This window comes from Mustela nigripes, chromosome 12 (assembly GCF_022355385.1).
Source record: "Mustela nigripes isolate SB6536 chromosome 12, MUSNIG.SB6536, whole genome shotgun sequence".
NCBI lineage: Eukaryota > Metazoa > Chordata > Mammalia > Carnivora > Mustelidae > Mustela > Mustela nigripes.
The window spans coordinates 88,633,027-88,650,888 of NC_081568.1; the positions used below are offsets into that span (position 1 = coordinate 88,633,027).

The 17,862-nt window shown below is 38.9% G+C and overlaps 1 protein-coding gene across 7 annotated transcripts in view; it reads right to left on the minus strand.

Annotated features, from left to right (window-relative positions):
* The window catches only part of LOC132028661 (cAMP-specific 3',5'-cyclic phosphodiesterase 4D-like), a 907,530-nt gene that overhangs the window by 314,481 nt on the left and 575,187 nt on the right, over positions 1-17,862 (minus strand). For 2 of the 7 annotated variants that reach the window (XM_059417924.1, XM_059417925.1), the window contains one exon: positions 4,364-5,508. The exons of the other annotated variants lie outside the window; for them this stretch is intronic. In XM_059417924.1, the coding sequence (XP_059273907.1) occupies positions 4,711-5,169 (459 nt within the window). In that variant the 5' untranslated portion in view covers positions 5,170-5,508 and the 3' untranslated portion in view covers positions 4,364-4,710. Of the gene's footprint in view, positions 1-4,363; positions 5,509-17,862 lie in introns of those variants that run through there. 7 annotated transcript variants of the gene reach the window in all.

Sequence of the window (17,862 nt, forward strand, 5' to 3'; positions counted from 1 at the left end):
CTCCCAATCCCATCTTGTTTCATTTATTCTTCTTCTACCCACTTAAGCCTCCATGTTGTATCACCACTTCCTCATATCAGGGAGATCATATGATAGTTGTCTTTCTCTGCTGAAATATTGTTTTCATTTTCTTTGGACAATTACCCAGAAGTAGAATTGCTGATCATATGATAATTCTATTTTTAATGTATTGAGTAACCTCCATACTGTTTTCCATGGTGGCTGCACCAGTTAACATTCCCACTATTGTGCAAGGGTTCCCTTTTTTCCATATCCTCTCTAACACTTGTTATTTCTTCTCTTTTTTTATAATAGCTAATCTGACAGGTATGAGGTAAGATATCACTGTGTTTTTTGTTTGCATTTCCCCGATGATTAAAGATGTAGACCCTTAATTTGTATTGAGAATATATAGCTCTGCGTGCCTGGGTGGCTAAGTTGGTAAAGCATCTGCAGTCAGTGATGATTCAGGTCTTGATTCAGGGATCCTGGGATCGAACCCTGCATTGGGCTTCTCCCTCTCCTTCTACCCTTCCCCTGATTGTGCTCTCTATCAAATAAATAAAATCTTTTAAAAAAAGGAATATATAGTTCCTGCAGATTTAGAAATGCACATTACTGACAAGGAAAATATTTTGTTATGTAAAAAGAAGTCAAAGAAATAATTAGGGGCACCTAGGTGGCTCAGTGGATTAAAGCCTCTGTCTTAGGCTCAGGTCATGATCCCAGTGTCCTGCTCTGCGGAGAGCCTGCTTCCTCCTCTCTCTGCCTGCCTCCCTGCCTGCTTGTGATCTCTCTCTCTGTCAAATAAATAAATAAAATCTTAAAAAAATAATAAATAATTAAATCCTTTATCAGTTCAATTGAACAATTACTACATTTTTAAATTAAATTTTATTTTTTTAAAGATTTTATTTATTTATTTCACAGAGAGAGAGAAAGAGAGATCACAAGTAGGCAGGTGGGGGGTGGGGTGGAAGCAGGCTCCCTGCTGAGCAGAGTCCGATGCGGGGCTCCATCCCAGGACTCTGAGATCATGACCTGAGCCCAAGGCAGAGGCCCAACCCACCAGCCACCCAGGCACCCCGAACAATTGCTACATTTTGAAGAACTATTGGTTAAAGTGATTAATTTGACACTAATATCTCAACTGGTTTTCTTGGTAATGTACTCATTCCTTGTAATTTTATTATTTCAAATTACTTTTATGTTAAGATTAAAAAGTGAGTCTACCTTCTTAGATATAACTTAACACAAAATTTATTTCAAATACTTACATCTTCATAGAATCAAAAGACTTGACTACAAAATGTGTGGGAATTGTCTCCTTCCTATTTTACAGATTTGTTCATTAAACCAAGCAAACCTCTTTCCCATTGCTTTACAAACTGCAGTTTTGAAAATTTCAGTCAAGACAATAATATCTGGAAATGCTAGGACACATGCTAAATATAGCATTTTAAAGGACATATTTTTCTTGGTAGTCCATAGAGAATCATCCATCCATCCATGAGGATTTTTCAGAGACATTAACTTGACAGACAACCTAAGCCCTCCATTTGAATGACAGCACATGCACACAGGAACACATACACATACACAGTTTGCACATGTCTCACACTTCTGTTCCCTTTTAAAAGATCATTGAAGGGGTGCCTGGGTGGCTCAGTGGGTTAAAGCCTCTGCCTTTGGCTCAGGTCATGATCTCAGGGTCCTGGGACTAAGCCCCATATCAGGCTCTCTGCTCGGTGGGGAGCCTGCTTCCCCCTCTCTCTCTCTCTCTGCCTGCTTCTCTGCCGACTTGTGATCTCTGTCTGTAAATAAATAAATACAATCTTTAAAAATAAAATAAAATAAAAGATCATTGAAAACAACATGAAGTGATCTGATTAACTAACTCTCTGAACATTGTTTTATATTTATTATTGTTTTATACACAATGTACAAACTCAACAAATACACTGATTTATTTGCCTCTACTGTGATAATTAACACCAGTATAACAGCCAGGATTTCAAAAATTAAAAATAAAGTTAAAATTTCTCATTGCTTCCAGAGCCTATGCTGTCTTTTTTTTTCTTTAAAGGACTTAAACCATATCTCATTGTTTGTTTATTTGGACTTTAGGTCCTATGGTATCAATCAATATAACATTCATGTTTGGTTTTATATATTTCTTGATGCTGTCAACATGCCCAGGTTCTGCACACATTTATTTTGGGAGCACCTACTGTCTTCACTGAGGCAGGAGACCAGGGTTTCAGTCTTAGCTCTGGCACTCATAGTCACTGTGCTATTGAACAAGTTACTCATAACTTCTAGTGCTCAATGTTCTTATCTATAAAGTGAAGACAATATAATTTCATTTCAATATTGTTAATGGGTTCAAATAAGTTAATAAGTGTGATTTTTTGATAATTTTAAAGCATTCCTAACCATTCTCCTAAAAGAATGAAAGCAATATCCATGCCCTTTTTGCAAAGTACATTTATTTACAAAAGCAATTCTATCAAGGGAAATCTTGACATGTAATGAATGAGTGTTTGGGAAATACATGAGTGATGTAAAGAATTTTAAGTCCAATAATTCTTAAATAGAATAAGAATGATTTATCAGATGAGCTACAGTGGAAGCTATGTGTAAGAATTATACATCTTTAGTTTTTTGTGAACCATTCAATTAACAAATTACAAATGGAACAATTAATTAGTGTAGCGAGCACAGCAAAAAATAAATGTAAATCAATGATGCAATACCTCTACTCCAATTAGCTTATTTTCTCTCTTCACCCTCTCAGACATATTCTGTTTTATTAAAAAATGAATTTAGAGACTCTACACAGTCAACCAACCCACAGATTAATCTAGAACTCTTGTTCTTATTTAATATTTGTTAAAATCTCAGTCTCACAAATGTTTATAGTTCAAACATACAAAGTGCCATGCTTGCCTTTATTCCACCACAGGGGAACCACATACATAGTGCTCTACCCAAGTGGAGGACATTTACTTTTTCAAACAAAATTTAAGACAGCATGCGGGCTTTAGCAGTCTGAGGTATAAAAATGAAATTTGCATATTCATTTATAAATGTTTGAAATCACATCAATTTTCAAACCTTAAATTGATCTGAATAGTGACTATTTAAACCACAATTCTCATTCTTTTTATCTAATAGGTATAAGAACATCACCACAAAAAAATGTCCAGTAATTAAGGGTGTGAGGAAGGCAAAGAGTACGAGAAGTATGTGGGCATATCAGGGTTGAGATATTCCACTTGGCTGGATTTCCTTTTGTACACAACACACAGAGAGACTTGCCCATAAAAAAGCAAGAGATAAAGAGAGAGGAGGAGGGAGGGAGGGGAAAAGAGAAAAGGGCAGAGAGAGAGACGGAGCCCAGAAAGGGGGCAGACAGAAAGACATACATTTAAACACTATTAATATTTCTGGATAAACCCAACCTACTATCAATTACAGTTAGACAAACAACTGTCAATCACAACTGAACAAACAGCCCCAAGTTTTCCTGTTTCTGGATGCCCACCTGATTTACAGTTTACCCATCATGCAGATACATGGCTTGGATATGTAGTCCATCAATGGCTGCCCACCTCTAAGATTAGATAATGAAATCTTATTTGTGTGCACTTTGTGGGGGGCAGGGCATTCCTTGCTTAGAGGGCCTGGGACAGGGAAGAAAAGAGCTGTTTTGGGGTTGCAGGGAAAGGGCCCAACTTCCACCTCCATGCCTGAGTTAAGAATTTGAGTTCAGTTCTCAGAGTAGCTGTAATTGGTTCTTTACACTACTCATTTCCTCAGAATAGGAGCAGTTGGCTTCTATTAAAACTCTGGGTGACATGCAGCTTCCTTGCCCTATCTTCCGGAGCACTTTACATTAAGGGGAAATCACTGTAATCAAATCTCTGCATCTTTGCTGCTGCTAAATAAAACGAGGTACTTTCTGCCTGGGATTTTGCAAAGACAACTGGATGGATACACATAGAGCAGGCACACATCACATACCAACACAGTGTAACTCCCACAGAGTCTTTGCTCCCTCCTTCCATCCCTCCCTTTTCCCTCTCCTGAGGATTGCTGAACATTTTGCTCCAAACTCTCCAAGTCACCCACGTGTTTGTTCTCCCCTTTAGCTGTTCAATTTACTTTCTGACAAAGAGAAACTGAGTTGTTCTCAGGCTTTGCGCTGCAATCCTGGAACCAAGCTGTCTCACCCATTCCCAGTCACCATCAGATCTGCCCCACCAACCCCCCTCACTCTGGGGAGAGTGGAATGATTACTGGGAGTCTCCCTGGCTCAACAACCCCACCCCTTTCCTTCACTCTTCCTCCTACTGCAACAGAGCAAACTGAATTTGCCTGTTTAGTCCCACTTGCCAGGGTGGGATGGAAGTGGGTGGGAAGGGGATGGTGGGTGGTAGAGACAACTGCAAATCCCTCATTCTCTTTCACACACACACACACACACACACACACACCATTTAAACTGTACTTTCAGGGTCTCTTACACACAGGTGAATCCTAACACTCTCAAGCAAGAACAAACACGCCCCTGCTTTCCCTCCCCCAATTCCCAGAATAGAATTTAGTCCTGGGTCCTAGATTGTAAGTGATAAAGAGACCAATGAGGAGAATTTGAGAACTGGGGAGGTGACCCCTTGTCTGAATGGGGGAGGGGGCGCTCTCCACTCACCGCCTGAGTCCCTGGAAGGAGGAGGGCCAGGACATCCTGGATTTCTTTAGGCCGGGCCGGTGGCCGGTCTCCACGGCGTAGGAGGTGCGGTCCATGGCACGGCAGTACAGGTAGCGCTCAGTGTCCGAGTAGCCGCGATGTCGGACCCGGCCGGTGGCCCCGCTCGAGGCGTAGCGGCCGCGAGCAGCCCCGGGAGGCGGCGGGGGCGGTGGCAGAGGGGGTGGCGGTGGCGGCTGCAGCGGACACTGGGGCTGGGGCTGGGGTGAGGACGGCGGTGGCGGGGGCAGGTGGTGATGGGGGTGCAGAAGACGGAACTGGGGCTGCCGGAGCGGGTACTGGTGGTGCTGCTCGTGCCTCCAGAGGTGCTTGGGGGCTTTGAGTGTGGCCCCTCCGGCGCCGTCGCTGCCCTCGTCGCTGCCCGCACGGGCCGGCACGCTGCTGCCCTCTGCCTCCATCCTGGCTCGCACCTCCGAGCCCTGCTGTCCAGCCGGTTTCACCGCGCTGGCCCGAGCGCCTCCCGGATGCTGCTGCCGCTGCCGCAGCCGCTTCTGAAGCCGAAACAGAGACTGGGCTCAGCTTCCCACTTGAAGCCACCAGAGGCTCCGGGCGACCGAGAGGGGGCTCTGCCAGCGGGAGGGGTCACAGAATGTGACAAGGCTCCCTCCACAGTGATTGAGGCAGAGATACACTCCTGGGCTCCCCAGTTCACCAAGACTAGGACGCGCGGTACGCTGCTTCACCAACAGCCGGTCCCTGTTTCCTCCCTTTCTTCTTCCCTTGCTTCCTTTGGGTGCCTGCAGCAAAAGCAGGGACTGTTAGCAGCTCTAGATGCAGAAAAAGCAGCAGCAGTAGTGGTAGCAGCCTCCTCAGTCCAGAGAGCCTGAACCCTGAGACCAGAGCTGCTGAAAAGTTGGACAGCTCCTGACTGGTGAGCCAAGCTGCGACTTTCTCCAAAACCACTCCAGCCAGTCAGAAGTCAGACCTGTCCTCCTGATCCTTCCCCTCCCCGTGCCCCCGCCTCCCTCCCCCCACTGCCCTCCACTGCCCCAGAGCTTTCCTCTGCACCTCCACTTGCTTCAGTCTTCTTCGAGAAATGGAGTTCGGTTGTTTCTGTCGGATTCTCACAGCTTTTTGACGATGAACACCATGTTGGGGCTTCCAAAGATAAGGGATGTAACCTGGCAAAGTTGCTCAGAATGGTTTTTGTGCAGGTTGTTGAAAATTTCGATCTGGGTGAGGACCCAATATTAGGATTATTTCAGCCTCTTTCCCTGACAAAGGTTTAAATACTGTGTGGATCTTTCTCATAGCAGAGGTATTTCCTCTTGAAGATCTTCTTCCAGCTAGTACCTCATGTTGCTGCTGCATCTGTGATTAAGGTCTCCAGGAGTGGTCCTAGCTGGAAATCAAAGTGAATGGTTGTCAAGACTGAGATTTCTGGCTACAGTTAAGGTTGGGGAACCTTTTCCATTACAAACCTCTGTTTATCTTCAGGGATTTCTTCTGTCAGGGCCTGCCTGCAATTTTGTCTTTCTGCCACATCCAGCAGAAGACAGCTCAATTACCAAAGCGTTCAGAAACATGTATCACTATTATTCCACAGAAATCAGAGTCATATATGGCACTAAAATCCAAATTCCTTTATTTATCTTCCTTTATTTAGTATTTTCCTGCAATACTGGCCATTTTTGAGAAACTACAAGGTTTCAGAGTAATATATGTTCATATAATATAGAATAATCTATGTACATATGTACATAAATCTTCTTGTACCTTTATTATTATTATTATTAAAGGTTTTCTTTATTTATTTGACAGAAAGAGAGAGAGAGAGATCACAAGTAGGCAGAGAAGCAGGCAGAGAGAGAGGGGAAAGCTGAGCAGAGAGCCCGATGCGGGCTCGAGCCCAGGACCCTGAGATCATGACCTAAGCCGAAGGCAGAGGCTTAACCCACTGAGCCACCCAGGTCCTCTCTTCTTGTACCTTTTTATATTTTAAATTATATTTAATTTTAGAATTAGACTTTATGGAAACTAGCACTGTAACATCCATTATTTGAAATACAGTTTTATTGATGGCTTACAATAGTTTGTTGGCAGTCTAATTAATCTATTTATCAGACAGTCAATTTTGACACACTTGAATATATATATTTTATGCATATCATATAATGAATACTAAAGTACCAGAATCAAGAACCATTTCTCACACTCTGCAGAGTGCTGGAAATCCAAAGTCCTCTATATAGTGAATGCTCAGTGTACAAGAAATTGATGAAATACCATCAGTGAAAATAAGTGCTCACTTTGCTCACTGTTCCCCTCTCTAAGTGACAGCAATTAAATTTAACGCTTTGCGAAAATGACACTTGGCATTTCTACATGGGTATCTTTCTTTTTCCTCCTTCTCTCATTCTCTTCCTTGTCCTCCTTCTCCTTCCTCTTCTTCTAAGTGAGAAATGTCTCCTCCAGCATTTCAGTATTGGCATTTTTCCCATAGGGCCCATGTATAAAGCCTGAGAAAGGTTAGGTCTTGAGAGGAACAAGGCATTCCCCTAAGTATCACTTCCCTCTATGTAGCACTGAAAACATACTTGACTAAGGCATTCTTTCTCCCCTTTACAGACACAAGTGTGACTAATGGCAGTGGCCAAAGTATTTTCTATGCCTAGGAAGGCACTGAGCTGGTATCTTTCCAAACAAGAAAGGAGAGAAAAGGAAGTGTTTACAGTATAAATCATTTTTCAAATTCATCGCAGTATTAGTACCTGGAACTATTCCAAAGAAGTATACAAATTTCCTTTGCCCTCTGAAATTCTTGCCACCTTTCTCCTTGGTTGAGTCATGGCAGAATATCTATCTGAAACTTATAATCTTGCTTTTCAAACACTAACAGTATAAACAAGTAGTTTTTGATCTTCTTCTTTCCAAAATAAATAGAATTATCCAAACCTACCCTGCTTCTCACTGTCACTTTTCTTCTTTCTTTTAATTAATGAAAAATTTCTTTTTCTTATAGTCTTCATTTACTTTTTGTAAATGATTCTTTCATTTTTACTATATAATTACAAGTCAGGTATATTTTTAAAGATAAAGGTAAGAAAGTCATTTACCGAACTAAAAAGCTTTTGCACAATAAAAGAAATCATCAACAACATGATGAGGCAATCCACTGAATGAAAGAAGATATTTATAAATCATACATCTGATAAGGGGATTAATATCCAAAATATATAAAGAACTTACATAATTTAATGTCAAAATAACATACAACCCAATTTAAAAATGGGCAGAGAACTTGAATAGACATTTTTCCAAGGAAGACATTCAGATGGCCTGTAGGCACATGAAAAAGTGTTCAACATCAATAATCATCAGCAAAATGCAAATCAAAACCACAATGAGATATCACCTCACACAAACTGGTTATTATCAAAAAGCCAAAAAATAGAAAATGCTGGTGAGGCTTTGGAGAAAAAGAACCCTTCTATACTGTTGGTGGGAATATATATTAGTGCAGCAATCATGGAAAACAGTATAGAGATTACTCAAAAAAATTTTCAGAATAGAACTGCCATGTGGTCTATCAATTCCACTTCTGAATAGTTCAGTGAAAATGAAAACACGAATCCCAATAAATACATGCACTCTTATGTTTATCACAGCATTAGTTACAAAAGTCAAGATATGGAAACAACACAATTTTCTATGGATAGATGTACATACACACAATGTATATGTGTATGTACACACACACACACACACGCACACATACACAATAAACTATTACTCAGTCAAGAGAGAAGGAGATCCTGACATTTGCAAAAACACACGTGGACCTTGAGGGCATTATGCTAAATGAAATAAATCAGAGAAAGACAAATATCATATGATTTCTTATATGTGAATCAAAACAAAAAAACAGAAACACACTCACACATATAGGAAACAAATTGTTGGTTACAAGAGTGGGGAGGGATTGGGGGGATGGGTGAAATAGGTGGAGGGGATTAAGAGGTACAAATTACCAATTATAAAAAAATAATTCATGGGGATGTTATATACAGCATAGGGAATATAGTGAACTATACTGCAATAATTGTGTATGGTGATAGATGGTATCTAGACTCAAGGTGGGAATCATTTTACAACATACAAAAATATCAAATCACTATGAAGTATACTTGAAACTAAAAAGATATTGTATGTGAATTTATACTTCAATAAAAAAATCAAAAGAAAATCATGTAAGTACCCGTGTCCCCAGTTTGAGAGTTTGCAACTTCTCCTATAATTCCAGGAGATTACTTACAGTAGTAGTTTATTGTGTGACCTTTGAGGTAAGACAGCTTAGGTTCAAATCCTCCACTTCTTAGTCATGTGAACTAGCTCTAAATTACTTACCCACCATGTCTCTTATATGCAAAGTAGTATTATTATCCATCTCACAGGTCTTGTGATTATTTAATACTTAGCACAATGCCTTATGCACAGTAAGTACCTAATAAAAGCTACCAATTTGGATCATTCCTGATAGAGCTGGAAGAATCCTAAATTTGATTTTACTCAGTGGTTTCTAAGCACAGTTGAACCTAAGGAGTATCACCTTGGAGACCATTAAAAACTTCTGATGTTAAACCCCAGACCAGTGATTTCAAACTGTGATGTTATCAGAATCACCAAGAGACAAGTTAAGAACACAAAAGCCCAAGCTCCTTAAAGCAGTTAGAGTTTGGGACTTTGTACTTTTACCAAGTTGGCCAGGTGATTCTGAATCCAACTAAAATTTGAAAACCATTGCCACACCTAAACAAATGAAATCAATATTTCTGGGGGAAGAACCCAGATGACTGCATTTTTAAAAACTCCTTAGCTGACTTCAATATTTCAGTAACTACCGATCCAGAACTATTCCCTTACTATACAGTTGCAAAATTACTTTAGGTTCTCTTAGTTTACTTGCCCACATGACTCAAATACTTTTTGGCAAACCTAGTTCAAGAGTCTAGAGCTCATGAAAATATATACTTTCTCTATGACTCTTGTCTCTATGTTACAAGAAAATCTTACATAGTTAAAAATTGAGACTTCTAGTCTTCCTCTTCAAAACTCTTTTCATTAATCTAAGGGTTGAGCACTCATAGTTAAAATAACCAAAAATGGAAATAATCAATGGGGACATCAGTTTTCCATTCTTAAACATCAAATAAATGATCTATTTTCCCCACTGATTGACCGTAAATGCTGTTTTATAGGTACAATCTGAGAAAGTATTCAAACACTAATGGGTTCATATGGGGCCTCCTTGAAAGCTTTCACCACTCATTATCAGCACATCTGTATAAAAAGTAAAAAATTCTAGTAAATGATCAGTGCATTTTTCCTGACAAACATAAATAAGTTAGTTGGTGCCATTACCATGGTACAGAGATTGTACACCAGCACCACCACCCTTTTTTGCCAATGCATTTCAAATCTGCCCTAGCAATCTAATCAATCACTCAATGTTCTGCTGGACAATTAACAAAGAAGAGCATTCCTGTTAATAATGATAGAGAGTTCTGGCAGAAAAGATGTCAATAAAAAAGCTAAGAGTGAGCAAGGATCATTTCAATTCAGAACACAGAATTAAATATAAGTTATGATAACTAAGGGTCCTCTGTTATCTTCATGATGAGAGGAAGATTTAAATGAAACTTTCTTTTTGCATATATCCTAGATATATTGGAATGCACATGCTATGTTATTTGTTAGTATGTATCAATCTAATGACAGTCATCATAGAGTTGGAAATTTTCATCATCAGATACTGTTTTTCACAAAGCCAAACTATTGCCTAGTTAGAAATATCCAAAGGATGCATCCAGAGTCTTAGATTTCACCCAAGTGAAATGTTTTTCAGAAACAGAGTTTAGGCCTTTCTTGTGGATATATTAAGGACTTTTAGAATAGTAACCATTTATACATATATTAAATATTGTTAATATTACCACTTTAAGTACTAGTACTAAAGTCCCTATCCCATTGTTTCCATATTTTAGATCATTTTTAGTAATTTTTTTCTCTAATATGAAACAAAGAGCAATATGTGATAAATGTTGAACTAAGAAACGCTACGTTTGAGCACATTTTTCTTTGATTAGCGCACTGATAGAAATTCAGCAGTAACTGCTTGGCTGGCCCTACAGGTTTCAGTACTACCAGAAACTAATCTTGTAACTTTCTAACAACACGACTCCACTTGTCAATTCAATAAAAATACTGGTTATGTGTCAGTTCCCATGCAGACTTCAGTATTTAATTGATGAGCATGAAAAAATACTTGTCCTCAAGGAGCTTTGTGTCTTTAAGGGAAGGAAACAAATAGACAAGTATAACTCAGGAAGAGAGACAGAGTGTGTGAGACATAGGTGTGAGACATAAATGGGGATATGTAAATGTCTGGTACACAAGAGGAACATTCAATTTGTAAGGGTCAGTGGGCCTTCACAATAAGGAAGCTAATGCCAAGACCTCAAGAACAAGGTGAAATCAGTTAATTGTACCTTGTATGACCATGTATGTATGACTGTATATTTGTCTTGGGGAGCATCAAAGGTAAATGCATAATGGGAAGAAATTAGTACTGGCAAAATCTCAGAGATGAGAGGAATTCTGGGGCACTGGAAATTCAAGAAATGCCAAGTAATTTTATGAATCCCTAAGAAGGACAAGTAGTTAAGTAGGCAAATATCTCATAACAAATCACCTTTTAGAAAGGGCACCCTAAAGGCAATATATTTACGATGTGTGAATCTGGTAAGTTGACGAATAGGAAGCAAACAGAGAAGAAATCAAGGATATGAGAGGAATATGGAGAATAACAGATAATAGGCTGCCCCTGAGAAGTAGATTGAACTCTAAGATGCAAATGGAAGGACTTTCCTTAAACCAGACCAAAGCCAACATTTCCACTGTGACAGCAGAGAAATAGAAAATGATGAATTCTGATGGAAGTTAATTGCATTTCTCAAATATTTAACTTTTGGCATTCTTCCAAATAATTTTCATACCCCATTTTATTTAATCCTTACAACAATGTACTTCTTCATATTTTAACAATTTTGTTTCATACCCCATTTTATTTAATCCTTACAACAATGTACTTCTTCATATTTTAACAATTTTGAAAATCACAAGGAGTCTTTCTAAAGAGACTAACAGGACTGTGCGAGTCTCCTGCAGATGTTGAGAGTGACCCATGTGATCTTAACTCTACATAGAAAACATCTGTTGTTCATTGTCTCAACATTAATTTATTCATTCAACCAATGCTTATTGAACACATAGTATGTGCCAAACATAGGATCTGGAGGAAAAGAACGGAATAAAACAGTACAGTTTTGGCTCTCCTGTTCTAATTGGAAGAAAGAGAATAAAAACTCAAACAAATATGTAAAAATGCCAGATGAGGCTAATTGCTATAAGGCAAAGAGAAGCAAATTGAGAAGTTAGCATATGATGTTTGGGAGTGAAGTAAGTAAGGGTGTCAGCCAGCATCCAAGGCTATGAAAAATGCAAGTGCAAAGTTATTGCCATAGCAGCAGCTTGCCATATTGGGGAGTACCAAGCCAACCAGTGGCCTGGGGTAAAGTAAAGGGGAAGCTATTTGGAAATGAATTCAAATCAAGGAGGGCCATGTTGGAATAGTAAAGATTTCTGATTCATTATTTGTATTCAAAGAACATCACCTAGTTGAGTTTTAGACTTAATTACACGAGATTTAGACACCTAATATTTATTTAAAATTTCTTCAAAAGACTATACTATATTGCCTCACTGAAGAGATAACTAACTAGATATGTAGAAATAATAAAAAAAATGCCTGGGAGATAAACATCTATTGTAAGTAAAGAAAATATTTCTTCCAGGAAGAAAAACTGCACTTCCATACTTTATTATAAAGCAAAAGATATTCATAATACTTGAAGCTGTTTAATCACTGAATTAACTACATTGTTTAATCACTGAAGTAACTACAAAATAATTTCTGATCATTCACTAAGAATACACTTAAAAAGACTAGATATTCCCTAATTCTGTGGAAGAACTTTCAAAGTGACTGATTCATGAGACCTGAAGGATGATTACTCAGGTGCTAAATGTCCATCTGTCAAAAGCTTCTAGCTGAGTTTTAAAAGAGCATCCTGAGCTTCTAATATTTAACAATTAAATTTTAAAAAGGAATCAACATGCCTTGAAATGTCACTCTCAATATCAAACATGCAAAAGAGATTATGAGAAGTAGCTTGTTACTATGAAATTAGGCCTAACCTGCCAAAGGCCAAAAACAGTTAGGACTTTTTCAATTATTTTTTTAAAAAGATTTATTTTATTTGAGAGAGAGAGAGCACATGAGGGAGAGCATGAGTGTTGTGAGTATGGGTGGGGGAGAATATCCAAGCTGAGTGCTGAGCCTCAGCGGGGCTCTAACTTGGGACACTGAGCTCATGACCTGAGCAGAAAGCAAGAGTCAGACACTTAACCAAATGTGCCACCCAGGCACCCTAAGAATCTTTAAATTCTTAATGTGAAGAAGATTTAATCTTAGACTTTAAGGTGCTGAAAAGTCGGATGCCTGGGTGGCTCAGTGGGTTAAGCCTCTGCCTTCGGCTCAGGTCATGATCTCAGGGTTTGGGGATTGAGCCCCACATCCCTCTGCTCAGCGGGGAGCATGCTTCCCCCACTCTCTATGCCTGCCTCTCTGCCTACTTGTGATCTCTCTCTGTCAAATAAATAAATAAGATCTTTAAAAAAAAGGATGCTGAAAAGTAACAAGGTAGGCAGGGATACAGCAAAATGTTTTCATTTCCCTTTATAAAATGTACATTTAAAGTAGTTTTCTTATCTTATAAAACTCCTATTAAATTGACTATTGTCAATTAATGTGTTTCTTAAATAAAAGATTTCCAGCATTAACTCCAGTTTACATCTAGGAAGTGGAGGCTGATAGTAGCAATTATTGGCCTAAGGTCAGATATTTGTTTGGTTTGAAAGTCGTAACTTGAGCCCTTGCCAACCTCATTCTGAAACCTGTGATCTTGCCTAGATGACAAAGGGATAAGATAAATACAGAAGTTTTTAAATTAAAATGTCTATGGATTGGGGTACCTGGGTGGCTCAGTCAGTTAAGTGTCTGCCTCCAGCTCAGTCACTAATCCCAGGACCCTGGGATTGAGCCCTGCATCGGGCTCCCTGCTTGGTGGGAGTCTGCTTCTCCCTCTCCTTTTACCCCTGTTAATGCTCTCTCTCTCTCTTTCAAATAAATAAACAAATAAAATCTTTTAAAATGTCAATGGATAAATTGTTTAATAATATCAGTGGATGGGTGGTTTAATACAAAATTAGAGAACCTAAAAGATATAAGCTGAAATATCAGAAATAGCTTGTGTGAGGGACAAGATACAAATATCCATTATCAATACTTCTAATCAACTAAGAAAAATACACACATAAATATTGAAGATAAATGGATTAAAAAGGAAGAAACAAAACTGTCACTTGCTGATGATAACATTATCTACATACAAAACACAAAGGAATATGGAGACTTTTAGAATGTTAATTAAGTTTAGAGGGCTAACTGATTTATAAGAATCAGTGGCATAAAACCCACATCATCACCAACAGAACAGATATACCTGAGGTGGGTAAGAGTGAGCAATGTGGAGCTGAAAATTCCATCCTTGAAAGACAAATCTGCAAGAGATTCATAAACAATTTGTAATAATAAATGTGTTATTTTTCAGCAGTATCACAATTACTATCCGAAGTAAATAAGACCTCAAATTTGGAGGCTTCTTATATTGAGAGAAGACAAGTTACTACATCTGTCCTCAAGGAATACACATTCCCTCCAAAAAAGGGAATTGGGATCACTACCAGGGACATTCTCACAAACTAATTTTAATTATAGCCCAGTTACTCACTTTCTTTGTGAATGTAAAATTTTTAATAAAATAGTACTTTTTTTTTTTTTTTAAAGATTTTATTTATTTATTTGACAGAGAGAAATCACAAGTAGACGGAGAGGCAGGCAGAGAGAGAGAGGGAAGCAGGCTCCCTGCTGAGCAGAGAGCCCGATGCGGGACTCGATCCCAGGACCCTGAGATCATGACCTGAGCCGAAGGCAGTGGCTTAACCCACTGAGCCACCCAGGCGCCCCAAAATAGTACTTTTTTAAAAAAAGATTTTATTTGTTTATTTGACAGACAGAGATCACAAGTAGACAGAGAGGCAGACAGAGAGAGAGGGAAGCAAGCTCCCTGCTGAGCAGAGAGCCTGATGCGGGACTCAATCCCAGGACCCTGGGATCATGACCTGAGCTGAAGGCAGGGGCTTAACCCACTGAGCCACCCAGGCACCCCAATGAAATAGTACTTTTAAAAAACATTGAGAAAACGTGTTACTTATTTTGATAGAACTTAAAAATTTCCATGTAACTTGATGAGCATAATAGAAATAAGAACCTTGGGAAAGGAAAAAAATATATAGAATTCACAATTCAAGGCAGACTCATTGACATACTAATTTTTAATGTTTCTGCTTGCTTATTCCATCTTCTTACAGACTTCACACCATGATATAAGATTTTATTTATTTTAATCAATGTAGTTTTGACATTGTATTTGGAGGAAGGAGAAGGAAGATATTAACCATTATTCTCCTCAGCATGACACTACCACTTTAAAATAAATGGAAGATCCATGGTCTAATATTACTAAGGCTGAGTAACTTTCCCCCTGGCTCAGCGCATGGAAAATAGCATATTCTCTTCATGCATAAATAATGGAAATCTCATCATTGAATTGTTTAGAATGCTTTGTGGAGTGTGCCAAATGTAGACCTAGATTTATTTGCAATGGCCTCTGTGCAGATTCAAAGATGTGGACTAAGTGGCCAGTTATAAACTACACACTGTGCTTATTAATCCAGTCCCTCTTTGATGTTGATCAAATAACCCACTATTGCTGAAGGTGTTCAGTCAAAATGGTCAAGCCAATAGTCCTACTGAATTTAAAGATTTTTCTAAAAAGTACATCATTCATCATCCTTATTAAGGGAATGGGTACCACAGCCAGAAAAAGTCCTGATTTTCAGTTCCAGTTCCAAGATGTTCTAGATGTCTGACTACAGGCTACATTAACCACTCTAAATATCAGTTTCTCATCTATAAAATGGGTGTGATAATGGAATCAACTTTACAATGTTATTTTGCAAAGGATTAAATGAAATAACAAATGTAAAATTCTCAGCACAGTACCTGGCATATAAGTAATATATGTATATATACATGTATAAACATGTATTACATATAATTTAGGAAATGATGAAAATGGAGAACCAAACACCCCTACAGTATTACACTGGAGCTCTTGAAAATCCTGAGCAGCCTCCAAGCAGTAATAGGACCATACCTTACAGTTCAGTTAGAAAAAGAGCTACAATACCTTAAATGTGAAACTAGGTCTGCCTTCTACTCTGATTTTTTTCCCCTACTTTTATTTCTATTCCATATGTATTTTCTGGCCTACAGAAAAGAAGTAAGAAAACCAACATTTATAGATGATGCTATAATGAGCATTTCACTTATACTACAGCAATTGATAGCCATGGCCTTTTAATCAGGTAGAAATTATCTTTCCTACTTTACATAACTGGCCCAAATAACTGCCAAAATTTACACAACTAGAGGGGTGCCTGGCTGGCTAAGTCAGTACAGCATGCTGCTCTTGATCTTGGTGGTTACAGTTCAAGCCCCACAGGGGTGTAGAGTTGACCAAAAACAAACAAAACACATCCAGAAAATATTGGAACCCAATTTCTTGCCATACTTTGTGTTACCCCCAAAGCCTTTTACATTTCTTTACACAAGGAATTTACTAGATGTAGTATTAGGTCAGGTTCTAATCTATTTTTAGATTATCGGGAACTTACTGCTTTAGGGAAACTAGGCTGGGAAAGTAGTTGGCTTCCTAACCAGCTGAAGCGGTAGCTTTCTAAACAGACTACTATGCTATAATAGAAATACCACATACCAAATACCACAATACTCTGCATTAAAACAAGGGTCAGCAAACTTATGACTATAGGACAAGTACACCTTACCAACTGTTTTTATAAATTGTGTTTTGCTGGGACACAGCCACATCCATTCATTTACTTATTGTCTATGACTGCTTTCACTCTGTGACAGAGTTGAGTAGTTCTGACAGAGACTTTGTAGCCCACAACATCTAAAATATTCACTATCTGGGTCCTCATAGAAATAGTTTGCTGACCGTTAATGAACAAAAATATACTAGATGACTAATGAACCATCATCTATAATATTCTCTCCAATAGGAATTACTCTCTATTGTGTTTGAGCAAAAGTGAGTGTCAAGGTTCCAGAAGACAATTTCAGCAGCTTCCAAGTCAGCTCCAAGAAGACCAGGAGAGAGGAGGCTGTGTAATCTCAAGAGCATAGGTCTGACTTGGGTAGTTTGCCCCAAAGGAAGAGCTCCTCTGTTCATGATACCAAGCTGCCCAGCACAAATGGAGACCTGGTGCCTGCCTTTCTTCTGTGCTGATTCCGTGCTAGTTCTTTTCCCCCTCAACTGAAACTTCTCCCAAGTCCTCACTCTTTACTTGACTTCATAATCCTTTTTTTTTTTTTAAGATTTTATTTATTTATTTGACAGACAGAGATCACAAGCAGGCAGAGAGACAGACAGAGAGAAAGGGGGAAGCAGGCTCCCTGCTGAGCAGAGAGCCCAATGCAGGGCTCGATCCCAGCATTCTGGGATCATGACCCAAGCTGAAAGCAGAGGCTTTAACCCACAGAGCCACCCAGGTGCCCCTTCATGACCCTTTTCAAAACATCAAAGCTTTCCTTCTTTCAAACCAATGATCCTTTTGAAGCATGAGAAATATGATTTTTTTAAATTTTTTTAAAGATTTTATTTATTTATTTGACAGAAAGAGATCACAAGTAGGCAGAGAGAGAGAGAGAGAGAAAGAGAGAGAGGAGGAAGCAGGCTCCCTGCTGAGCAGAGAGCCCGATGTGGGACTCGATCCCAAGACCCTGAGATCATGACCTGAGCCAAAGGCAGCGGCTTAACCCACTA